Source organism: Onychomys torridus, chromosome 14 (genome assembly GCF_903995425.1).
Source record: "Onychomys torridus chromosome 14, mOncTor1.1, whole genome shotgun sequence".
Taxonomy (NCBI): Eukaryota; Metazoa; Chordata; class Mammalia; order Rodentia; family Cricetidae; genus Onychomys; species Onychomys torridus.
Window position 1 is genome coordinate 78,912,886 of NC_050456.1, and position 26,552 is coordinate 78,939,437.

Here is a 26,552-nt window from a genome sequence, read left to right on the forward strand (position 1 = left end):
TGCTCTAGAGCGGCTGTCTTTATCAAGGAGTAGCTTCCCGTCCTTGCAAATTAAAATCTGTTCGGAAGCAGTAGGCTAAGCGTTTTGAGAGGCAGATGTGGAGTCTCCGCTCTGTCCTGCTGCCCAGCTGAGAGACACCCACTGAGCTGGCTTTTCCTTCCACTGCAAAGGTTGACTTAGTGGAGCTCTCAGGCCCATTTCAGTGTGCACACCCAGCAAATCTACATAAAAGGATTTTGTTCGAAAGGACCTTCAAAAACAAACCAAACAACAACCTGGAACCGCATTGCTAGGGAGTCACAAATGTGTAGAAGTTCTATTGAAGAAATATTTGACCTGCCCAGAGTGTGCTTTTTTTTTTTTTGAACCCTTCTCCCGCATCAGATTCCAAAGTGTTCCAGCCTAGCTTTGTCCTCTGTAAAGCATTTAGCAAATAACTTGTAAAGAAACTTCACTGGCCTTTCATTATATGGAGCTATGAGGTAACTGCTGGCAACAAAATGCCATTTCTTTGGAAAAGCTTCCATGCTCCGGGTGTTTTCGTGCTTTGCAAACCATCCTTAGATATGGTGACCTAGTGGCATCAAATGCCTTTATTTTAATCTTCGAAATGCCACGTGGTGCTTGATAGGTATTGAGTAATTTAGTCTAAATCATCTCTGTAATATATTAATATATAGTTGTATATGTTCTTCCGCCGGAGATAGATTAGAAAATTACCTAATTAGAAGAGCTTAAATTAGAACTTTCTCCTTTTCTTCCTCCTCTCCCTTTTTTTCCCTCTCCCTGCTTCCCTTTCTTCATTCCATAGTTTTGTTTTTTGTTGTTTTTTTTGTTTTGTTTTGTTTTTCGAGACAGGGTTTCTCTGCGTAGCTTTGTGCCTTTCCTGGAACTCACTTGGTAGCCCAGGCTGGCCTCAAACTCACAGAGATCCGCCTGGCTCTGCCTCCCGAGTGCTGGGATTAAAGGCGTGTGCCACCACTGCCCGGCCCATTCCATAGTTCTTGCTGTGTTGCTTGGGCTGCTTAAGGGAGCATTCTGCCTCATTCTCCCCAAAGCTGAGAATACAGACACATGCCATCAAGCTTGGAATCCTGAGACCTTTTTATGTTTTCTTTTGAAGATACCTTTGACCTGATTGATCATCAGTCATATTCTTTGGCCACTCTTAAAAAAATGAAGCAAGTAAATCGATTGATTGGCTTTGTATTCTTTTTTTTTCTTTTCCCTTTAATACAGGGTTTCTCTGTTAGCTTTGGTACCTGTCCTGGATCTAGCGCTGTATACCAGGCTGGCTTTGAACTCGTGGAGATCCGCCTGGCTCTGCCTCCAGAGTGCTGGGATTAAAGGCGTGTGCCACCACCACTACCTGGCCTGATTTTTTTTTTTAACTTAAAGTCAAAACTTTAAGCAGAACATGAGCTTTCTAAACTGAAACAAGAAACAGAAGATTAAGATGAAAGACTGCATTTGAGTCTTCTTTCAATATGTATATTTTCTATTTATTTATTTTTTTGAGACAAGGTCTTACTATGTAGCTCTGGCTTTTCTGAGATTCCTATGTAGACCAGTGACCCTCCTGCCTCTGCATCCGAGTGCTGGGATTAAAGGCATGCTCCCACATGCTTGACTTTAATATGTATGTTTCAATGGGGAGGGGTAAGGAGAAATCTAATTTTAGTCTGGAATGCATGGTTTAGGTGGTACTGTTATTATAGACAGAAGTGGCACATTCTTTACCTGTTCTTTGTCAATTTGTTGTTTTGTGATTTGTGTGTGTGTGTGTGTGTGTGTGTGTGTGTGTATTTAGAATTACTGCTTTTGATTTTTAAAAACAACCTAGGAGCTAGAGATGTGGTTCAGTGATAGAATGATAGTCTAGTATACATGAAGCCCCCAGCTCAATCCCTGGCACCACTGTGAAAGAGAGAACAAACTTAGGTTGTGAAGGATACCCTGTTCTTATGTCATTTAATGGATCTGAGGTTTCAGCATTGCTAAAATCAAGAGGCTTATGATCCAACTGGTTGCACTAACTCACCTTGCCATGTTCTCTTGTAGTTCTTGCATAGGCCTGATATGGAAATAGCTGTGTGTCAGCCATAGTTTTGGGCCTGTGTCACTGTCTCATCTGATGTTCACTTTTAGCATAGCTGTCATTACCCTTACCTGTCATTACTACACAACTTAAGTTAGACTTTTCCTGGTGCATGAAGGTACAGCAGTGAAAGAGACATCTCTGTCTGTTGAAAAGCTCTTCTGTTAGTCAGGGTTGTGGATACAACACCAACACTTTGGAGGTGGACATTGATGAGCAGTCACGTAGACACCACCACAGTCAAGGTCCAGAACACTTCCATCTCCTGAAAAGGTCTCCTGTGGCCCCTGATAGCCTCTCCAGGCCCTTGGCAAACACTGCTATTGTTTCTGTCCCTGTAGTTTGACCTTTTCGTAAGTGGGACTATAAAATGTATAACTTTAAAAAAAAAACTGAGACAGTCTCCTAGTGTAGCTGACGTTGGCCTCAAACTCATCTTCTGCTTCAGCCTCCTTACTGCTGTGATTATTGCTGTGGGTAGCTTCATCCATGTAACATAATGCCGTGTGGGCCTGCCTCCTTTCTTTCCGAGACAGAGTTGACTTAAGTATCCCTGGCTATGCATAATGTTTTTTGTTTGTTTATTTATTTGCTTCTTGTTTTTGTTTTTCCGAGACAGGGTTTCTTTGTGTAACCCGGGCTGGCCTGGAACTCAACTCTATAGACCAGGCTGGCCTCAAACTCAGAGATCCGCCTGCCCCTGCTTCTCTGAGTGCTGGGATCCAAGTTGTGTACCACCACTGCCTAGCCATTTTAAAATTTATTATTATTATTATTATTATTATTATTATTATTATTATTTTGGTTTTTAAAGACAGGGCTTCTCTGTATAGCCCTGGCCTTCCTGGAACTCGAAACTCAGTGATTTGCCTGCCTCTGCCTCCAAGTGCCAGGATTAAAGGCATGCACCACCGTTGTCTGGGTGCATAATGCTTTTCAGATTTGTGTTTTCAAGTATATTAATAGTTCCTTTCCTTTTTTTTTTTCTAATTAGTATTTCATCAGATGTACCATGATTTTTTTTTTTTTTTAATTCTTTTACCAGATGATGGTCATTGGTTATTATGACTAGAGCAGCTTTGCTCTGTGTGAGTGTGTGTGTGTAAAAAGACATTTTACTTAGCCTAGGCATTTTAAGTTTTAAATGATTATATTCATTTATGTTAAGAATGTTGTTCATTAAATCAAGTATAAGATTAGAGTGCTTGCCTAGCCTTTTGTGGGGGGTGGGCTTCCTTTTGAGATAGTATATATCTCACCATATAACTGGCTGGCCTGGAACTACCTATGTAGACCAAGCTGGCTTCATCTCACAGAGACCCACTTGTCTCTGCCTCCTGAGTGCTGTGATTAAATTTGTGGACCGATGCATCCTAGCTTTTAAGAAGCTCTGACTTTTCTAGGAAAGGCACAAAGCTACACAGAGAAACCCTGTCTCGAAAAACAAAAACAAAGAGAGCTCTGACTTTTATCTGTAGTGTAAATATAAATAAATGTAATTTGCAACAATAATTTTTTTCTCTCTTTATGCACTATTCTGTTCTCTCATGTGTTTGATTTTCACGTTACTATTTGCCTTTATGGATAGGAATATAAAAGTTCATCATAGTTCAGAAAAACTAAATATTTGGGGCCAGAAGATGGTGTGTCCAGCCTCCTAGAACTGGAATTTCAGGTGGTTGTGAATCACCCAGTGTGGGTACTGGGAACTCAGCCTGGGTCTGTAAGATCTCTTACTGATTCAGCCATCTCTCCAGCCCAAAAGTAGAATGCTTTTTAAAGATAAAAGAAAGTTTACCTTTTATATTCTGTTGTTTGTTTTTGTTTGTGTTTTTTTTTTTCAAGACATGGTTTCTCTGTGTAGCTTTGCACCTTTTCCTGGTACTCACTTGGTAGTCCAGGCTGGCCTCAAACTCACAGAGATCCGCATGCCTCTGCCTCCCGAGTGTTGGGATTAAAGGCGTGTGCCACCACCACCTGGCCTTATATTCTGTTTTATAGTTGAGTTGCATAGAGATCCACTAGTAAGCTCTGTTTTATATTTGACAGAATTAGAAATGCATTTTTCACTTAGATTTCAAAGCATATGACAGTTTGTAAACCTGGATTATTTCCTAGAGAACTGGAGGAGTTGGCTAATTAACAGTCCCAGATATGTACATCATTTACTTACTGTTTTATGTCTCTTTGGCAGTGGTCCTCAACCTGTGGGTCTCAACCCCTTTGACAAACCTCTGACTCTGAAACTATTTATTATGATTCATAACAGTAGCAAAATTACAGTTATGAAGTAGCAACGAATATAATTTTATGGTTGGGGTCACCACCACATGAGAAACTGTATTAAAGGGGCTCAGAGTTAGGAAGGTTGAGAACCCCTGCTGTCCTGGAATCCTCTATATAGATCAGACTGGCCTCAAACTCACAGATATATTCCTGCCCCTACCCCCCAAGCTGCTCAGACTAAAGGTGTGTACTACCACACCCAGCTACATTGGGTGTTTAGAAGTTAGTGTAGCGTGGACTGATGCATCCTAGCTTTTAAGAAACTCTGACTTTCTGTGAAATAAACTAATGGTGGTGTTGTCTAGCCAGCTATTGATTGGGTGATACTAAATGAAGCTGTGCTGTAGAGGTGTCCTGAATGCCTGGGAACCAGATTGTTCTTGTTGAGGACCTGCTTGTCCAGCAGAACAGAGTACTCAGGGCTTTGTAGAACTAGTCTGTACTGTCTAACCTGGCAAGCATACTTAGAGGATTGCTGTTGCTGACATGCTCATCTCCGGTTCTCACCTCAAACCTGGCTGCATTCCTACCAGGTTCCAAGACAATGATGCGGCACACCCAGGGATCACACTTCAGAAATCACTGCCTTAGTGTTCAGCTTACGAACTACGCTACCTTTTTTTTTTTTTTTTTCTCTTTTTTTTTTTTGAGCTGAGGATTGAACCCAGGGCCTTGTGCTTGCTAGGCAAGCGCTCTACCACTGAGCTAAATCCCCAACCCAACTACGCTACCTTTTGATTGTCCAGGTTTTTAAAAGATTTTTTTTTTTTTAACTAGATGTAATGGTTTTTTTTAATTCTATGAGTTGTTTTGTTTTGTTTTTGAGACAGGGTTCCACCGTGTAGCCTTGGATGGCCTGGAACTGCCTACTTAAATTGACTGGCCTCAAACGCTCTATGAGGTTTTTTTATTTTTTATTTATTTTTCGAGACAAGGTTTCTCTGTGTAGCTTTGGAGCCTGTCCTGGAACACACTCTGTAGCCCAGGCTGTCCTGGAACTCACAATGGTTGGCCTGGCTCTGCCTCCCGAGTTCTGGGATTAAAGGTGTGCACCACTACTGCCCAACTACTCTGAGTTTTCAATTCTTAACTTTAGAAGGTGTGCAGGCTGGATGTGATGGTGCATGCCTTTAATCCCAGCACTTGGGAAGCAGAGGCAGGAGGATCTCGGAGTTTGAGGCCAACCTGGTCTACTAAGTAAGTTCCAGGACAGCCCGGGCTGTTACATAGAGAAACCCTGTCTTGAAAAGCAAAAACAAACAAAAGAAGAGGTGGCCCTAGAAAATAGGGATAGTTACTACTTGTTCTTAATTCACTAAACTCAGGCAAAGGTACAAATTAGTTTACATAGTATCTTTTTTTTTTTTTCAAGACAGGGTTTCTCTGTGTAGCTTTGCGCCTTTCCTGGAACTAGCTTTGTAGACCAGGTTGGCTTCGAACTCACAGAGATTCACCTACCTCTGCCTCCCGAGTGCTGGGATTAAAGGCGTGTGCCACCAACGCCCGGCTATAGTATCTTATTTAAATATGTAGTATGTAGTGCTGGAGAGATGCCTCAGTGAGTAAGAACACTGGCTGCTCTTTCAGAGACCCAGGTTCAATTTGCATCAGCCACATGGTATCTTAAAAACAGCTGTAACTCCAGTTCCAGGAGATCCAACACCCTTGGATCACCTTGGGCACTGAGTGTATATGTGGTACACACACATACATGCAGGCAAAACACATACACACATAAAACAATGTAAGACTATGTAGTGTGAGCTAGACGTGATAGTACATGCTTGCAATACCATCAACTGGGGAGGCAGAATTGTATGTTGGCCAGTCAGTTGGAGGTCAGCCTGGGCAACTTAGTGACATCTTGCCCCAAAGTTAAACATACACACATACAAACACATATACAGAGAGAGAGAGAGAGCTGAAGGATGGCTCTGATTAAGAGCACTTGTTACTCTAACAGAGGACCTGGGTTCAATTATCAGTGCCCACACTAGCTCACAATTATCCATAACAGACAGACAAAACACTTATCTATAAAAATAAATAAATCTTTTTTAAAAAAGGTTCTGAATTTTATCATTCGAAAATACAACCAAATTCAGCTTTAGAGCTTGTTTCCAGGCTAGAAGTAAGAGCCACGGAGTGTAAACCTTCCTGGTTTGTGGCACATCTATTTGGAATTTCAAATTAAGTTTGAATGGAAAAAAAAAATCTACCTGGGATGCTTTCATGTTTGTTTGACAGAAATTAAAGAACACACTTAAAGGAGATAGCTTGGTGGTTAAGGGCACTTACTGCTTTTGCAGAGGACTGGGTTCAGTTCCCAGCACCTACATGGTGGTTCACAACTGTCTAACTCCAGTTGGGGGATCTGATGCCTTCTTCTGGCCTCTAAAGTCACCAGACATACGTGGTGCTCAGACATATGGGCAAGCAGAACATCCACACACATAGAATACATCTTTGAAAAAGCAAACATAAAAAGGTTACGCTTGAAGCATTTGAGGTGCTGAAACAAGTGTTTGTCCCACATTTCGGAACAACCTAGGCTGCATAGTTTGAGGCCAGCCTGGGCTGCAGTGTGAGATACTTTCTATTCTCTATCTCTCTCTGTGTGTTCTCTTGTTTTTTCTTGGAGTTGATACACTGGCCAAGAATATGCTTATATCTGATCTACTGACCCATATGTGCCTTCCTATAGGATTAGGAAGAGCAGACATTGACTCAGGACGACTTTCCTGGTCAAAGAGGAAAAATAGAGCTTTCTGTTTTGGACTGTGTGTGACATTTTGAATATTGATGTCACCCACAGGCCTATTTGTTAAAACCTCATTCCCCTTGTGGAAAAATGAGGAAATCCTTATATCATTGGAGTATTCCCTTTCCTGAATCTCTTTTCCTAGCTCATGAGGTGAACAGTTTTGCCCTGCCAGCTAAACCATTGCCTTCTGGAATAGCTGAAACTGTGAGCTAAATTCAACTTTTCTCTTGAGTTAATTATCTCAGGGTTTGTTTTTTGTTTTGTTTTGTTTTTGGTTGTTGGTGGTGGTGTTTTCCTTCCAGAAGGAAAGGAAGGTAGCTGGGTAGCTTTGCGCCTTTCCTTGAACTCACTCTGTAGCCCAGGTGGGCCTCAAAATCACAGAGATCCGCCTGGCTCTGCCTCCCAAGTGCTGGGATTAAAGGCGTGTGCCACTATGCCTGGCTCCAATACTACTCTCTAATCACCTAAACTGCTCAGCCATGGTTAATCTTGAGGCTCAAACCAGGAGATATTTTGTCTGTATTTCTTGTTAATAGGTAGTTGCTTCTGGGTGGAGCCTAAATATTGTGGGGTTTGTGTTATCAACTTGGTAGCATTTAATGTGAAATTTGTGTGAGTTCAAAGATTGTGATCACAGGATTCTGTCTAACCACTTCATATGTGGTCAGTATTTTATGACTATGCTGTCTACAGGAATACATTCTAGAATGAGAACCCTAGAAAGGAGGAGACTTAGAACCATTTCTTATTTGCCTTTTGCTCTAGGACTTGCCAAGAAGAGTTAGTTAAGTTGGGCAAGCGTGTTGCTGTAGGAGGCCTTGGAGGCTGTTTGGTGTTCTTTTTACATTTTGTCCCCAACTCTTCCCCTCTTATCCAGCCCTTACCTATTCCAGGTCTGTTGTGGTACTGATAGCTTTACTGGGAGAGTAGACTTAGTCAGTCATCGGAAGAAGGTTGCCTTCTAGAAGTGAAGAGACTCAAATGATAAAGCATCTTTTACGTATTATGGTAATGTATCCAGTTTCTTTTTCCATTTTTATTAATTTAGTTTAGTTTAGTTTTGTTTTTGTTTTTCGAGACAGGATTTCTCCATTTAGTTTTGGTGTCTGTCCTAGATCTCGCTCTGTAGCCCAGGCTGGTCTCAAACTCACAGAGATCCACCTGGCTCTGTTTCCCGAGTGCTGGGATTAAAGGTGTGTGCCACTGCTGCCTGGCTGTAATGTGTGTGTTTTCTGATGGTCTTAAGCCACCCCTGTGAAAGGGATGTTGAACTTGCAAAGGGGTCACAACCCACAGATTAAGAACCACTGCCTTGGAGTTGGGGATTTAGCTCAGTGGTAAAGCGCTTGCCTAAGGCCCTGGGTTTGGTCCTCAGCTCTGACAAAAAAGAAAAAAGAAAAAGAACCACTGCCATATAATAATGCTACTTTTTCATCTTGCTCAAAGGTCCCCTTGGTGAGACTTGTTCTGAGCACCCCTTCCAGTCTTCCAGCCTTCATCTATTTTTTTTCCTCACCAAGTCTTTTCTTTCTTTTTTTCTTTTTCTTTTTTTTCGAGACAGGGTTTCTCTGTGTAGCCCTAGCTGTCCTGGAACTCTCTTTGTAGACCAGGCTGGCAGAGATCCTTCCGCCTCTGCCTACTGCGTACTGGTACTAAAGGGGTGTGCCACCACTGCCTGGCCAAATCTTTGCTCTCTAACATACTATATAATTTAAGTATTTCTTATAATCATTGTGCTTTGTGTGTTTCCCATGCTATACTAAAACTCTTTGAGAGCAGGATTGCTTTGCTTACTAATATTATTATAAATATCTAGGGGGAAGTCATTTATTTATTATAGATAACCAATAAGCAAATATCTGTTGAATTACTAAGATATAATGAGATGAATAAATTGGGTAAGCCCGACACAATAAATACATAAAAATTAGTCATCATTGATAGTGTATTTAAGGCTCACCACACCTCTGCCCCTGTGCCTTCTGGATTTCACTCCTATGAGATTACCTTCTTTCTCTTTTGTTAAAGCCTCACACTACTTCCTGTGTGTGGTGCTGGTAAGACATGGTAGGCAAGTATTGAGCCAGACCCTCACATTCCCTTCAGAATGATTTCTTTTCTTTTTTGGTTTGGTTTTGTGTTTTGTTTTGTTTTGAGACAGGGTTTTACTGTGTAGCTTGGCTATCCTGGAACTCACTTCATAGACTAGGCTGGCTTTGAACTCATAGAGATCCTGCTTCTGCCTCTTAAGTGCTGGCTGGTATCAAAGATGTGTCACTATGCCAGCACAGACTGATTCCTTTCTTGGTTTGGGGTTTTTGTTGTTTTGTTTGTTCATTTGGGACAGGGTTTCTCTGTGTACCCCTGGCCATCCTGGATCAAGCTGGTGTCAAACTCAGGGATTCACCTGCCTCTACCTCCTGAGTGTTGGGATTAGAGGCATGTGCCACCCCTGCCCAGCCAGACTGATTTCTTAAAGGTGGCATGATTGAAGGAGTCTGCACTTACGGAGGAAGGAGGAAGAGGCCCTCTGAAGCTGTGACTGAGGGAAAGGCTGAGTGGAGAATGTGTGGAGCAAATGGGAGCCACTGTGCAAGAAAAGTTTGCTGTTAAAGACTTAAGCAGCTCTTCAGTTGTAATCTTTATTTATGAAAAAGGGGGGGGGGTAACATCATCTACCCCTCATTGCTGTTGTGATTAAAGAAATATGCCTGTGAAGGGTTTTCACATTGCAGACAATAGGCCCTCTTTAAATGTTAATTCCACCTGAAGACAACTTTTATAGTTTTTCTGCATAAAGTATTTGAGTATAAAAACTGAGTAATCCAAAACCATTGATTTAATAGTTGGGTTTATTATTGCTACTATTATTATTTATTAATTTACTTTATTTTGCCGTGCTGAGATTTGAACCTAGGGCCTCACATGTGCTAAGTGAGCACCTTTTCTCTTTAGTACATGTTCCCATATACTGTTAGTAACTGTTTAGTAACTGTTCCCCTATACTGACAATTGCCAACCAAGCAAGTCTGCTCGACCATTTGTTTATTAGCAGTTTGATGCCTGTGTTTAAACCTGTGGACTGATAATTAGACTCTTGAGGTGACCCTGCTTTCTTGGAGCTCATCAAGTAGAGTTCAGAAGTGAAGCCTTGGGGAGGGAAGGGCAAGAGCAGCAGAAAGGACAGCCTAATGAAAGGAATAAAGAGAAGACATTGCTATTGCTGGATGTTGTGGTGCACACCTTTAGCCCCAGCAGCACTGGGGAGGCAGAGGCAGGTGGATCTCTCAGTTTGGGGACGGCCTGGTCTACATAGGGATTCCAGACTAGCTAAGGTTACATAGTGGAGAGAGACCCTATCTCAAAAATCCAAAGATGGGGTATGTGTGAAAATGATGTGTGTGCACATCTTTAATCCCAGCACTCAGGAGGCAGAGGCAGGCAGATCTCCGTGAGTTCGAGGCCGGCCTGGTGTACAGAGTGAGTTCCAGGACAGCCATGACTGTTGATATAGAGAAACCCTGTCTTGGGGTGGGGCAGCTAGAGCCTTGTTCTGTGGTGTGTGAGGAGCTGGAGGGGCTGTATTAGAAGAGGGCTAAGGATGCGCTGTTAGCAGAGATGAGCGCAGTGATGGCAGAAGTGGAGAAGTGGGTTTGAGAGATTGACTTGAACAGGAGGGAAAGTGGAGAGGAAGGAGCTCTGGGTGAACCATCAGTCTCTCTGTACGAGGTAAGGACAATGGCTTACAGCTGATAAAAAGTAGAGATCCTTTTCGTCTTGGAATGGTTGCTATTTTGAGACAGTTTTTGTTGTTATACTTGTGAGCGCTGTGGGCTTTTGTTTGTTCAGCTTGTTTTAGTTTTGCTTTTGACTCACTATGGAGCCCAGGCAGGCCTCTTGAAGTCCCCCCCCCCCCCTCCAGTGCTAGGATCACAAACATGTGTACTACACCAAGCTGGACTGCAGGGCTTTGCTTTACTTACACATTTCTTATTACATTTACTTACTGGGTGGCTTGGTGCATAATCTGTGGTGGACAAGTGGAGGTCAGAGGGTAACCTGCTCTAGTTAGATTCTCTCCTCCACCTGTGAATGCTGGGGATCCATCTCAGCTTTGTCATGCACGACAGCAAACACCTTTGCTAGCTGAGCCATCCAGCCCAGTCCTGTGCGTTGTAGGATGTTTCTAGTATCACTGGCTTCTATGTGCAAGGTATTAGTAGCAGCTCCTCAGGTGTAACCTCAAAATATCTCCACCATTGCCAAATGTTCCCTATGGAAGTAAAATTCCCTTCTCCCTAGTTGAATTCCAGCATCTTTCTGGGTCCCTTTATTGAAAGTCATTTGCCTAAAAGGTTTATATAAAGTCAGTTTAATTTAAATATAACTGACTTACTGACTTGCCAAGAATTACTTACTTAGTAAGTTTATAATAGTTGGTCTTGAACTTTAACAATCTCAAGGCTTATGCTTGTCTAGTTGCTTTTTATTCATTCATTCTTTTTTTTTTTTTTTTTTAGGCAGGGTCTTACTATGTAGCTCTAGAACTTACTGTGTAGACCAGGTTGGCTTTCATTTCACAGAGATCTGCACTCTGCTTTGAGTGCTGGGATTAAAGGCTTTTGTTACCATGACCACCTAGTTGATTTTGCATAAAAGAAATTCTAAACATTTTGGAAGGGTTGTGAGAAAATTAAGGGGGTTATGATGAACATCTCTCAACATCTTTTGGTCCCACCCCTCCACCACCTTGCATTCTTCCTTCCTTGTTACCAGCCCCCATGTTTTTAAAATGCTGTGATAGAATCCAGGGCCTTGTGCATTCTAGGCAAACACTACCATTTAGCTATATTCCTTGCTCTTTCTCTTTCATTTCTGACTTTACCTATCTTTTAGTTGATTGGATTTTAATATCTGATTATCATTAAATTTTCTACAAATTTGTATTTATCGTTAATACAGGAAATTCAATGTATTAACCATATGGTCTGTTATGATCTCTTCTGGACATATTTTTTTTATTTTAATGATAAGGTTTGCTATAATGTCTTGGCTGGCCTGCCACCTGATTGTAGACCAGGTTGACCTTGAATTTCTGACAGTCCTCTGCCTTCCTAGTTCTGGGACCATGCCTAGCTTAGATGCCCTCCCCACCAGACAGGGCTTTTTGTGTGTAGCCCTGGCTGTCCTGAGACACACTCTGTAGACCAGGCTGGCCTCTAATTCAGAGATCCACTGGCCTCTGCCTCCCAAGTGCTGGGATTAAAGGTGTGTGCCACCACTTCTTGCCAATTTTTTTTAAATTTAATTTTTAAAAAGGTTTTGTTCTAAAAAGCTTTTGACTGAGTATGGTTGGTGCATGCCAGTGATCTTAGCAGTGAGGGAGACTGAGGTAGAAGGATAGTAAACTTGAGACCAGTCTAGATTATATAGTGAAAGTCTGCCTCGAGATAAGTAAAAAACAAATACCGTTTTATTTATAGAGACAGACTGACATGATTAGGAGGTTATGGCAAACCAAAAGCTACTGTCCATTGTTTGAATTGGTTTGATAATGAACAGCCTAGAGAGATCAAAGTGACAACACCTTGTGACTGTGAACACAGAGGAGGAGGTGGAGAAATGGGAAAGACAGACACAATAAATCTAAACAAACCCCAGCAATAAACTCTGAATGACGAAATCTGCTGCTGCTGCTGCTGCTGCTGCTGCTGCTGCTGCTGCTGCTGCTGCTGGTGGTGGTGGTATTTGATCACCACTGCCAACTTTAGGTTGTTACTTTATTCTTAAAACCTAAGGACTCACAGAGTATTAGGTTTTCTTATTTACATGTGACTTCGTTTTGGTTGGTCCTGTACCCTACCCAGTTTGAGGCATTTGCTATTGATTTCCTAGAAGGAAGCTGAGGGCATTGCCATTAAGGTTACCACTTCCTCTTTTCCATCTGTTTGTTTGTCTCTTAGCCTTTTCTAGTTACACCAGTTGTCATTGTTAGCTCTGTCTAGTCTGCACAATATTGTGGGCATTTGGACCTATCACAGCTGAGTTGTATAGCATGCCATGATGATTTTTCCTGTATGTACTTGACACCCTCAAAATTGATTGATATTTGACTGTATATAAAATTCTAGACTGGGGCTGGAGAGATAGCTCAGAGGTTAAGAGCACTGACTGTTCTTCCAGAGGTCCTGAGTTCAATTCCCAGCATCCTCATGGTGGCTCACAACCATCTGTAATGAGATCTGGTGCCCTCTTCTGGCCTGCAGGCATACATGCTGTATACATAATAAATAAATAAATCTTTAAAAAAATAAATAAAATAAAATTCTAGACTGATACTCTGTCCCTTAGATTCTGTGTGTTGTACTATATGATGTCTGGTGGTGCATTTTTCAGGGAGCTACTTTGAATTTTGCTTATATTTCTGTCCATATTGAAACAGTAATGATGATTTGGAGGCCTGTGCAAAATACTTGCATGTGTTTGGTAAACTGTGGGTCTCCTATAGGGGTGTTCTGGGGAGCTATTTGTTCTCTATGTTTTGTTTTTATCTCTGGGCTAGACAGATGCCAATATAGGTGTAAGCCTAGCTGCCCATGTTCTAAGGGACCAGGCCAGTGAAGAGAACAAGAGGAAAAAGCTTCCTTTGCTGTTTTCAGTTCATCCTTGTTTCACGTGTGCCTTGTGTTCCCAGTCATATAAGACCTTCTACTTGGCCTTTTCTCGGTTTTTGTGAAATGGTATGTCATATATTTCCTAGGCTGATCTTGAAATCCTGGGCACATGTGATTTTAATTCTTTACTCAGCCACCCATGTGCCTATTTTGCCCTTTCTAGAGAATTTCCAGTTTTTTGCTTGCTTTTAGTTTCGTTTTGCTAGATTGAGAGGAGACTCCAGTGTACGTATTTAACAGCTGGCACATCCTGTTTCACTCCCATTTCCAGAGGTGCTAAATATTGCCAACTCCTGAATCTTTAGGGGTGGGGATAAATAGTATAACTTAAGTTACCCCATTATCTTTATAGCTGATTAGGAATTCATCTTTTATGTATTAAAGATATTTTCTCTGGGGCTAAGGAGATAGCTGAGTAAAGAGTGCATACTCCTCTATCAGAGGACCTGAGTTCAGATTCAGCCCCAATATCAAGTGGCTTACAACCAGCTGTGATACCGGCTCCAGGGGATCCTCTTTGGACTCCGTGAGCACTATTGTTCATACCTGCACATACCTGTATTCATATATACATAATTTAAAAATAAAATTTTTAAATAGTAAAGATATTTCCTTTTCTAGTTTCTGAAAGTATGGTTTTCCATCCATTCTTTTGTTGGTTTGTTTTGATGAAGTCTGAGCCCCAGGATGGCCTGGAAGTTTGTAGCTAAGGATGGCTTTGAACCCCTGGTCCGGTTGTCTCCACTTCACAGGTGTTGGATTGTCATCTGTTCATTTTTCCTTAGGTGGTTTTGATTTACTTTCATTTAAATGAACGTTTTGGACATTTGAGGTAGATGTGGTCATAATCTTTAACCAGAAGTAGGTTACATGTTTACATCTCTATAATTGTGCTATTGATGGCTGTGATAACAGAGTAAGATTGATGATGATCTGGAGAAGTTGGACTATGATGCAGTTTGTGCCAGGGAAGTCTTGCCCAGTTGTCTCTGAACTGTCTTGCCTTGTCTTGGGTTGACACTCGGCTTGAAGTGATCTTCATTTTCAACTAGCACTCTGCTGTTTGTCAGTCAGACTCCATCCCTTCACTTGTAGGACACCTTATTTTCTCCATCTCACCAAAAGTGTGACTGTGTTCTTTGCATGCTTAGAGGCGCATTATTAGCCTTTAGTTACATGGGCACTTGAAATGTGTCTGGTTTAAATTAAGATGTTGTGTAAATATGAAACAAATCCCAAATTTCAACACTATTTGTGTATGTGTATGCAGGTGTGGAGGGTATTGGTGAAACTCTTAAGGCCACTCCATGTAGTTAAAAGGGAGGTTTATTTTGTGGGGTAACTTACAAATGAAGGGGTAGGTTGCAGGGTCTGGGAAAGGTATGGCGCAGTCTGACAGTGTTCTCTGGAGAACTCTGCTCGGTCTACCTCCAGCGTTCAGGGTCCTGGAACCAAGAGAAGCCTCTCCTCTTGATCCTGGGTTTTCAGTCTCCTCTCTCAGCCCCGCCTTGTAGGCGTGACCATTACCGAAGCCTCAATGGGTTTTGGAACTTCCAGGCCAAGGCTGGAATGGCCACCCACTACAGGAGGGGCATGCTTGTTATTTGATTATGTATTCGTATGTGTGTAGGTGTTTGTAGAGGTTAACCTTCCTTGAGCCTCATCAAATGCTGTCCACCTTGTTTTGTTTTTCTTTCAATATTTTAAAAATTGGTTTATTGTGGGAATGTGTGTGCCACAGCATATAGGTGGAGGGCAGAGGACAATTTGTAGGGAATCCGTTCTCTCCTATCATCTGAATTCCAGGGATTAAACTCATACCATCAGGCTTGGCAGCAGACACATCTACCTGCTGAGCCATCTCACCAGTCTTTCTTTTTGTGGGACAGGGTCTCTCACTGGCCTGGAGCTTGCTGATTAGCCTAGGCTGTCTGGCCAGTGACCTCAGAGGTGTTCTTTGGTTTCTGTCTCCTTAACACTGGGATTACAAATTGAACCCAATGCTTGGCTGTTGTGTATATGTGGGTTCTTGGTTTGAACTCAGGTTCTCATGCTTGCACAGCAAAGTACAATACTGTGTTTTATCTCTTCAGTTCCAAAGACAATATTAAAAAATAATCTTAATATTATATATTACATGCTGAAATATTTGGATATAAATTAGATTGAATTAGAAAAAACTTTACCTGCTTAATGTCCTTAATGATAAGTCAAAAGTTTTCTGAAATCTGAAGAAACCTTTTGAGTATTTAATTTTAGATTTTGAATTAAAGATACATAAATCAGGAGTATAATGGACAGGATTTTCTGATTTCTTAAAAGAAATTATTCTGGGACTGGAGAGGTGATTCATAGGTTAAGAGCATCCACATTTGGTTCCCATTACTGACCTGGTAGTTCACAACCATTCATAACTCAACTTCCAGGGGATCTGATACCTTTTTCTGACTTCCGTGGACATCAGGCACACACACATGGTGCACATTTATACATGCAGTGAAAACAGAAAATAACTTAACCCAAAAAAGAAATAAAAAGAAGAAAGAAACAAGATTCTGGTTATATGTGGTGCTACCTGCCTGTATTCCTAACACTCAGGAGTTTGAGGCAAAGATCTTGGGAGTTTGTGACCAACCTGGGCTCAGTAGTGAATCCAGAGAGGTAGGAGGAAATGGAGAGAGAGAGAGAGAGAGAGAGAGAGAGAGAGAGAGAGAGAGAGAGGAGAGAGGAGAGAGGAGAGAGGAGAGAGGAGAGAAGAGAGAAGAGAGGAGAGGAGAGAGAAGAGGAGAGAAGAGAAGAGAAAGGTTAGGTTCTGAAATTTCTCCATTAACTGTAATTTTTTTTGCTGGAATAGCTGTTGGGAGATGGAGGCAGGAGGATCAGGAATTCAAAGTCATTCTTCAGTTACATAGTGAGTTTGAAGCCAACCTGCAACCTGAGACCCTGTATCTGAGAGACAGAGACACGGAGAGAAATGGAAAGAAACAAGTTTCCTTAGTATACTGCAAAGAGAACAGTGAGCAGCATGGCTGTCAGCCAGATATGGTGTAGGATTCTGGGATTTTTATCAAATCAAGGAAGGTCCATTCTTTTTGTTTGTTTGTTTTTGAGACAGAGTCTCTCTACATAGCCCTGACTGGTTGCCCTGGAACTTACTATGTAGACCAGGCTGGCTTCAAACTCAAGAGATCTGCCTGCTTCTGCCTTTCAAGTGCTGGCATTAAAAGCATGTACCACTATGCTGGGCCAGGAAGGTCCATTTTAATTCTGGTTTGCTGATAGTTTTTCTTTCTTCCTTCCTTTTTTCCCTTCCTTTCTCATCCTCCTTCCCTCCTTTCCTTCCCTTCTTTCAGATTTATTTATTTATTTATGTTTGGTTTTTCGAGACAGAGTTTCTCTGTGTAACAGCCCTGGCTGTCCTGGAACTCACTCTCTAGACCAGGATAGCCTTGAACTCACAGAGATCCACCTGCTCTGCCTCCTGAGTGCTGGGATTAAAGGTGTGCACCACCACACCAGGCTCCCTAGATGTTTTTAAAAGTAAAATTTGACTTTGTGTCTCTGAAGAGCAAAATTTAGAAGATAGCTACTTAATGTCACATATTATTTTTAACATTTGGAAAACCTTCCCTATAAATTAAGTATATGGCTTGTTGTTTTAAAGATTAGACAAGATGTATGGTATGTATATTGTGTTATAAGGCAACGACTAGGTCCTATTCAGAATGATTGGAATACCATATGCAGGGGCTGGAGAGATAGCTCAGTGGTTAAAAGCACTTGCTGCTCTAAAGAACAGCACCTACCTGATGGCCCTCAAGACACTGTAAATCTAGTTCTAGAGAATCCAATACCCTTGTCTGAACTCTAGGACTCCTCAGACCTCCTCCGGCAGGCACTGTATTCATGCGATACACAGGTACTCATGCAGGCAAAAGAGCCAGATTTATTTATTTATTATGTATACAGTGTTCTGTTTGTATGTACGTCTGCACACCAGATGAGGGCACCGGATCATTACAGATGGTTGTGAGCCACCATGTGGTTGCTGGGAATTGAACTCAGGTCCTCTGGAAGAACAGTCAGTGCTCTTAACCTCTGAGCCATCTTTCCAGCCCCAGAACAAAACTTTTAAGAGGACTTGTAGCTTGCAAATCTGGTGGCTTATTTGGGAGATATTAAAGTAGGACTGTCAATTTCTGGTTGGTTCTCTGCCCCATAAATATAAGTACACGATAATTTTGGGACCATATTTGTTATGTTAAAACAAAACATACATACATATATACATACACACACACATACATACACATACACACATACATACAGATACACATATTTCTTTTTTTTTTTAAAGTTTAATTATTTATTATATATACAGTGTTCTGACTGCATGTATGCTTGCAGGCTAGAAGAAGGTACTAGATATCACTATAGATGGTTGTGAGCCACCATGTGGTTGCTGAGAATTGAACTTAGGACCTCTAGAAGAGCAGCCAGTGCTCCTAGCCTCTGAGCTACCTCTCCAGCCCCCACATACATATATTTCTAACTAATGTAATTTATAAATTTTAGCTTTTTTAAAAAAATTGTTTTAGTTTTACTTATTTTATGTGTTTGAGAGTTTTGCCTACATATGTGTTTGTGCACCAGGTGTGTGACTGGTGTCTGGAGGCCAGAAGAGGGCATCAGACCTCCTGGAACTAGAGTTATGGACAGTTTTGAGCCAACATGTGAGTGCTGAGAATAAAACCTGAATCCTCTGCAAGAATGACAGGCTGTTCTGAATCGCTGTGCCACTTTTCCAGCCTTTGGCGTAGCTCTTTTTTGGGGTTTTTTGAGACTACCACCGGCGGGAACCCAGGGCCTGCTAGGCAAGCGCTCTACCACTGAGCTAAATCCCCCGTAGCTCTTTTAAGTAAAGACCAAAAACCAAAACAAAACAAAAAGCTCTAAAATGAAACTAATACATAAAATGAAAATGTTGATTGAATGTAGCAAGAAATGGTAATAAAAATTTTTTAGTGTCTCACTAATTAGCTTTTGGCCTCATTGTCATCAGTGTATGGTGACATTAACATTCTGCTCCTTCACAGGCTGTGATAAGGATTAGACATACAGATGCAGTTGTTAAGAGTTAAATTCTCACCGGGTGGTGATGGCACACGCTTTTAATCCCAGCACTCGGGAGGCAGACCCAGGCAGATCTCTGTGAGTTCAAGGCCAGCCTGGTCTCCAAATTGAGTTCCAGGAAAGGCGAAAAGCTACACAGGGAAACCCTGTCTACAAAAACAAAAACAAAACAAAAAAAGAGATAAGTTCTCTTTAATGTGATAGTCTCCTTTTTAAAATACAGGTGCTCATCAGCTGACAGTGGGGTTACATTGTAGTAAACATTACTGCAAATGCCTTCCTAATTATTACCCTTAACTTACCAAACTTTATAGCTTAATCCAACTGGCCTACCTTAAGGTGCTCAGAATACTTAAATTAGCCTTCAATGTTGCAAAAATTACCTAAAATAAACCTATTTTATAAGAAAGTGTTGTACATCTTGGATAATTTAATTAAATACCTATATCCAAAAAGGGCTGGCTGAACTATGCACTGTACAGTCTTGGTTGTTATTTCTCCATCATAGCCAATGGTGCTTTTAGATTGTTACACTGTTGCAATGCAGAATTTGAAGTATGGTTTCTGCTAGATGTGCTCCATGAATGCTTCTGTAACGTGGTAAATTTGAAAAATCATAAATTGGAATTGACTCAGCTCTCTGAGCACCTGATTGAGTTAAAACACTTGATCTGTTTCTTATAACAGTTTCTTGTTTTCTTCAAGTTATATCATGTGGTTCAATCCTTTAGGATTCAAGTGAAAGCCTTAATGTTTTGTTCCTTCCACTAGATGCTCCTAAAACTTGGCAGCATTGCATGTCCTCTCATTTCCTTGTCTTTGTGTACATTACGTTTCAGCACACTTCACATGGAGACGGGAGACAAGAAGTCACCTCTCGCACAGGGCGCTCTGGAGCTCGGTGTAGAAATTCAATAGCTTCCTGTGCAGATGAACAGCCTCACATCGGAAACTACAGACTGTTGAAGACAATCGGCAAGGGGAACTTTGCAAAAGTGAAATTGGCGAGACACATCCTCACAGGCAGAGAGGTAAATGCTTGTTCTTGCTTCTGCTGTGGTTTTGCTCTGTAACTGTTTTAGGACCAGGACACACACTGGGAATGCTGCTTTCCTTCTGATGCAAATACACCAAGTGAACAACCTAACTTGAAAATGAATAATGTTCTGCTCTTTTTCAGTGGAAAAATGAATAAAATTGTCTTGAACTACATGTATGTACTTCTGTATATAAGCCCATAAACTCATGGTGCCTGCAGATCAGTAGTTATCTGTATTTACAGGTTTATCCCATGGGTTTCCTTCCTTTTCTGAGGATTTCTGGTAGCCAGTGTTTGCCAGGTTGTGCCGGAAGGCACATGCTTTCCCAGCTTCTGTGACCTCGGCTCCCGTGCATCCCTTGTCACAGTACATGGATCAGAACCACAGGACTGACTTCCTCTTCTGTGGCTCAGACTTCCTTTTGCTTTGGCAGAGTTCTTGTATTAGGTCTCAGCACCTGCTGTCTGACTGTCAGAAGTACTCTTTACCCTTCTGGGTAGGGATTACTTGTGGAAAGTGTTTGTTGACACACTCCTTGTGCCAGGCTTTAGACTCCTTAAAAAACCCTGATACTTCTCTTACACAGCAGGGTTTATCTTACACTGATTGACTGTCTTTTCTCCTCCACTCTAACAGTGAATGCTGTATGTGGGGAAGTGGTTGGCACTTGTTACAGGCATAATAAATACTGGCCAGATGACTATAATTGTATGATTGAAAGGTGATTTTAAAAGACATGTTCTGGCTAGGAGAGGTGGTACACACCTTTAGTCCTAGCGCTTGGGAGGCAGAAGCAGAGATAGGCAGATCTCTTGAGTTTGAGACCAGCCTGGTCTACAGAGTAAGTTCCAGGACAGCCAAGACAGTTGGTTACACAGAGAAACCCTGGCTTAAAAAAGCAAAAATAATAAGTAAAAGAAGGGGGGGGGGCAAACAGTAAGCCTTCAAAATACAATCAGTTCAGGAATACAGTGACTGTTGGTCCTTCATTTGATCCGTAACATTAAAATGCAGCCAGGTAGCAACAGAACACAGCTCACCAGAGTGCCTGCACTCACACAGAATGTTCTCATCGGGGCACATGGCAGACCTCTAGCACTCCACTGGCTTTGAGAATACAGCCATGGAAAAGCAGTTCACACAAGCCATTTCCTCCTTCCTTTTCTTTAGCTCTGGCTGACATCTAGGTAGAGCAGGCTGGCCTCAGTTTGCAGAGATCTACCCGCCTCTGCCTCCTGAGTGCTGAGATTAAAGTTATGTACCACCACACCCAGCATGAGCTCTATTTGACAGGGCAGGTACTGTGTGTGGGCCATCCCGATTGGGTTTCTAGGGCAGGATTCTTTGAGATGGGTATCTCTGATTTCAAGGCCAGTTTGGTCTACAGAATGAGTTCCAGGACAGCCAGAGCTACACAAAGAAACTGTCTCAAAAACAAAGCAAAGCAAAACAAAACAAAAATCCAAGCAAACAAAAAAGAGTTGTGCTGTTGCATGCATCACACTCTCCTGATGGATGTGCCAGCACTACATGACAGGTATGCCATGGTATGGATGCCCACCGCTCACTATGGCTGGTGCTAAGAACAAGCCTTCTGTGCCAGTCATTCTGTCAGGAGGTATTCTGTTTACTGCTACAAGCCCCTAGCTCTTCTAGGTTTTGTTTGTGCTGGAACTAGGAAAAGGTTGGGAAGCCGTGTCCTATGCTAGCTAGAATCTTAAGACAGTAACAGAAAATTTGCCCTTCACAGTCTGTTTTAGTGACTCTGTTTCTTGTGGATATGTGGAGACTGAAAACAAGCTGAATAGATGGCACTGTCCCTACTGTCCCCAAGTGGACCTCTCTTGAGATAACAGGTTAGTTCTCACAAGTCCCAGATGTTTGCTCTGGCTTCTTGAGGTAGCAGAGGTAATGGGACAGTGTTTGCCAGAGTCTATCTACTGTGTTTACTTTAGTGTAGCCTTTATTCAGAAGGGTTTAACAGTGGTAACCCAAGTGGCTTAATTTAAGGTTTTCCAAAACTGTAGTCAAAATTACTTTTCTTTTTGTCCCTTTTATTATAGGTATGACCAGAATCATAGATGTAAACATTATAAAAATTTATTACATAGAAAGCAAAAGGGGGTTTTGTTTTTGTCAATTTCTCTATTCCAAGAGAATTCCCACCGTTTTTATATAGATAGTAACTTTTGGCTTAACAAAAAAAAGAGACTCAGCCAGACCATGGTGCTGCACACCTTTAATCCCAGCACTCGGGAGACAGAGCCAGGCGGATCCCTGTGAGTTTGAGGAAAGGCACAAAGCTACACAGAGAAACCCTCTCTGGAAAAACAAAAAAACAAAACAAAAAAAAGAATGTAGGATAAAGTCATAGGAAAAAACCCTGGGTCAGAATTGGTGAATATTTCACATTGTATAGACAGTGCTAAGATAATTTTGAAAAAAAAAAACAAAAAACTGTCCTACCAAAAAAAAAATGATTGTCTACATCCATTTTTACTGATGTAACAGAATATCAGATAGTGTACCTTATTTTTTTAAAAATAATTTCTGATAGTTTGGGCGGCAGAGAAGTTCAAGATTGAGAGACTAGGTTCCTTATACAATGTCCTTTCATCCCACCCTAGGATGACAGCTGAGTCTATTTCTCAGTTATGGCTCAATCATCCCCATGTAATATTCTCCTGTTTAATGTTGTTACAATGGCAGTTAAATGTCACCATGGGTTTGGGGGTGGGGCAGAGTGACATACAAACCTTCAAGCCATAACCAGATATTATAAACCAAAATGTACCTTTTCATTATAATTATGTAAGTTTCTTATATTATCATATATATATATATGTATGTATATATATACATATATATATATATTTATATTTGGGGGGGGGGTTTGAGACAGGGTTTCTTTGTGTAGCCCTGGCTGTCCTGGAACTTGCTCTGTAGACCGGACTGGCCCTGAAGTCACAAAGATCCACCATCTAATTTTTTCTGACAAACATCTTTACTGTGAGACCTAATAGAAGTTTGCTAAGTTTTAATCTTCTCTGCATTGTTTTGGTTGAAGTGGATGAAGAAATAAGTTATTAAAAAGGGAGGAGTGTACGGCAGGAGAGATGACTCAATGGTTAAGAGCACTGGCTGCTCTTCCAGAGGACCTGAGTTCAATTTCCAGCAACCACATGGTGGCTCACAACCATCTGTAATGACATCTGGTGCCCTCTTCTGGCCTGCAGGCATATATGCAGGCAGAACATTGTATACATAATAAATAAAAAAAAGAAAAGATTTAAAAATAAAAAAAATAAAAAGGGATGAGTGCTGGGGGGCTGTGGTGGTACATACCTTTAATCCCAGTACTTGGGAGGCATAGCAGGTGGATGTCTGAGGCCAGCATGATCTACAGAGTGAATTCCAGGACAGCCTGTCTCTAAAAACCAAAAAGGAAAAAAAAAAAAAAAAAAAGGAATACCTTACCTACGCTTTCAGATATTATGGATATTGTCTTTAATGATATTCTAGAACTCAGCATAGAGTTGTTTCTTAGGATGGAAGGAGTGATTAATTGAAATTTAATTAAAAACAACTATACAAAGATGACAAAGTTAATACCCAGAATAATTTGCTTCAGTTGAATATAAGTAGTAGCAGATTTGGAAGTGAGCAACAGAAGATTAAGGGAAAGGCCTTATATAATCTATAATAATATATGTAACTAAAAGCTGAAACGGATACTATGCTTTTAGTACATTCTGAAAGGACAGGGCAAAGCCGTGTTCTTTTTAAACATTTTTTTCTTAAGATTTATTTATCTTGTATGTGTATGAGTGTTTTTGCCTGCATGTATGTATATGTACCACATGTTTGCCTGCTGCCTTCAGATGTCAGAAAAGAGGGTCAGATCCCCTGGAACTGGAATTATAGATGGTCATAAGCCACCATGTGGGTGCTGGGAATTGAACCCAGGTCCTCTGCAAGAGCAATGAGTGTTTTTAGCTGGCTGAGCCATCTCTCCATGCTGTAAACTTAATTTTCAGATATAAGAAAATCACTCTCACACTCATAGGAGAATTGGTTTTTTTTTGTTTGTTTGTTTGTTTTGTTTTTTTGTCTTCCCCAGAGCTGAGGACTGAACCCAGGGCCTTGCACTTGCTAGGCAAGCGCTCTACCACTGAGCTAAATCCCCAACCTGAGAATTGGGTTTTTGTTGTTGTTGTTGTTGTTTTAAGAATTTTTGTTTTTAAAACTTCATTTTATGTATATTGGTGTGAGGGTGTCAGATCCCCTGGAACTGGAATTATAGATAGCTGTGAGCTGCCATGTGGGTGCTGGGAATTGAACCTGGGTCCTCTGGAAGAGTAGCCAGTGCTCTTAACCGCTGGGCCATCTCTCCAGACCCCGTGAATTGTTTTGTTTTTATGGCTCTTTGAGCAAGAGTGTTAGCTGTGTATCCCAGGCTAGCCTAGCATTCACTCTAATCCAGACTGGTCTCAGTGCTCTTCCTCCTTTAGCTTCTCAAGTGCCAGGATTACTGGTCTATACTATTGCTTTAGTGTGTGGGAAATACATGTAGTGTAAGAGTCACAATTTTAACTTTTTTTGTTTTTTCCAGACAAGGTTTCTCTCTGTAGCTTTGGAGTCTGTCTTGGAACTCTCTCTGTAGACCAGGCTGACCTTGAACTCACAGAGATCCGCCTGGCTCTGCCTCCCGAGTGCTGGGGTTTAAGACAGATACCGTTGCTGCTGCCGCCACCTGGCAATTTTAACTGTTTTTTTTTTTTTTTTTTTTTTTTTGGGGGGGGGGCTGATGATTGAACCCAGGGCCTTGTGCTTGCTAGGCAGGCACTCTACCATTGAGCTAAATCCCCAACCCCAATTTTACCTGTTTTTTAAGTTTACAATTTAGTGATAATATTTTTACTTACATTGTTGTGAAGCCATTACTACCATTCACTCCAGGACAGAGTTCATGTTTATAAATTTATATACTTGATAAAAGTTATTTGCTGGGCGGTGGTAGCGCACCTTTAATCCCAGCACTCAGGAGGCAGAGCCAGGCGGATCTCTGTGAGTTCAAGGCCAGCCTGGGCTACCAAGTGAGTTCCAGGAAAGGCGCAAAGCTACACAGAGAAACCCTGTCTTGAAAAACCAAAAAAAAAAAACAAAGTTATTTGCAAGAATCATCCCTCACAGTGCTTTGGCACTAATTTGCCTTTTTTCCCCCTCCAGTCTAATTAAAAAATAATAATAATTGTGCTGATTAATGTAGTTCCTGATGGTAGTGATGTAGTGCTGGTTGTTAGTCCTAACTGCAAGGCTGACATATGCCTTACAGAGAGAATGCCTGTGTTGAGGTAAGCACCCTGAAGCATGAGTGAGTTGTGGGCCATCCGTTCAACACTGACCAATAGTATATAGTACCAATTGCCCCTGAAGAGGCATTCAAATATAATAAGCCATGACTTGGGAGGCTGAGGCAGGAGATCATTAGTTAAAGGCCAGTTTGAGCTACAAGTGATGTTCCATTGACCTATCATGTCAGAGAAGCGAGCTGCATCTGATCAGCACCCAATTGTTAATCAAACAGCCACATTATGGGTGCAGGAAAACTTTGCATTTTGTAATTGTACTTAATTTTGTATGTAAAGTGTTTAGTTTTACTGCCAAAAAGAATTAATTACACCATGGTTTCAGATATATTCAAATTTTAGTAGTCTAAGACGTCCACAACCATTTTTTAAATTACTTTATCTGAAATAGTATGCTTGTTTTAATGCTTATTTTCTACTTTTAGACATTGTTGGCCTTTTAAAGTTACTGTTCACTTAAACGAATGTCTGTTTTTAATACATAAATGCTGTCGAAATCATGTAGTATTTACTGTGTACCTGCTGCTTTTTTCTTCTTTTTCTTTTCCTAAATCAGGGTTTCTCTTTGTAGAATTGGCTGTCCTGGAACTTTTTCTGTAAACCAGACTAGCCTTAAATTCAGAAATCTGCCTGTCTTTACCTCCCAAGTGCTAGGATTAAAGGCTTGCTCTACCATTTGAAGCTGACTTTTTTTCCCCTGTGATATTCTTGCATGCTGTTGTATTTTATTATAATTGGAAGGCTTTTTTTTTTCTTGTATATGTATTAGTGTTTAATGTGCATGTATGTATGTGCACCATGAGTGTGCCTGGTGCTTACAGAGGTCAGAATAGGGTTTGGATCCTCAGGATCTTTTTTTTTTTTTTCTTGTGGTTTTGTTTCTTGTTTTTTAATTTATTTAACTTTTTATTTTATGTGCATTGGTGTGAGAGTGTCAGATTCTCTAGAACTGGAGTTACAGACAGTTGTGAGCTGCCATGTGGGTGCTTGGAATTGAACCCGGGTCTGCTGGAAGAGCAGCCAGTGCTCTTAACCTCTGAGCCATTTCTCCACAGGGTTTCTCTGTGTAGCTTTGCGCCTTTCCTGGATCTCACTCTGTAGTCCAGGCTGGCCTTGAACTCACAGAGATCCGCCTGCCTCTGCCTCCCTAGTGCTGTGATTAAAGGTGTGCACCACCACCACTGCCCG

General features: G+C 41.3%; 1 protein-coding gene across 8 annotated transcripts in view; it reads left to right on the plus strand.

Moving 5' to 3' along the window:
* The window catches only part of Mark3 (microtubule affinity regulating kinase 3), a 93,586-nt gene that overhangs the window by 1,000 nt on the left and 66,034 nt on the right, over window positions 1–26,552 (plus strand). For all 8 annotated transcript variants that reach the window (XM_036205347.1, XM_036205348.1, XM_036205350.1 and 5 more), the window contains exon 2: window positions 19,795–19,986. In XM_036205347.1, coding sequence (XP_036061240.1) covers window positions 19,795–19,986 — 192 coding nt within the window. The remainder of the gene's footprint in view (window positions 1–19,794; window positions 19,987–26,552) is intronic.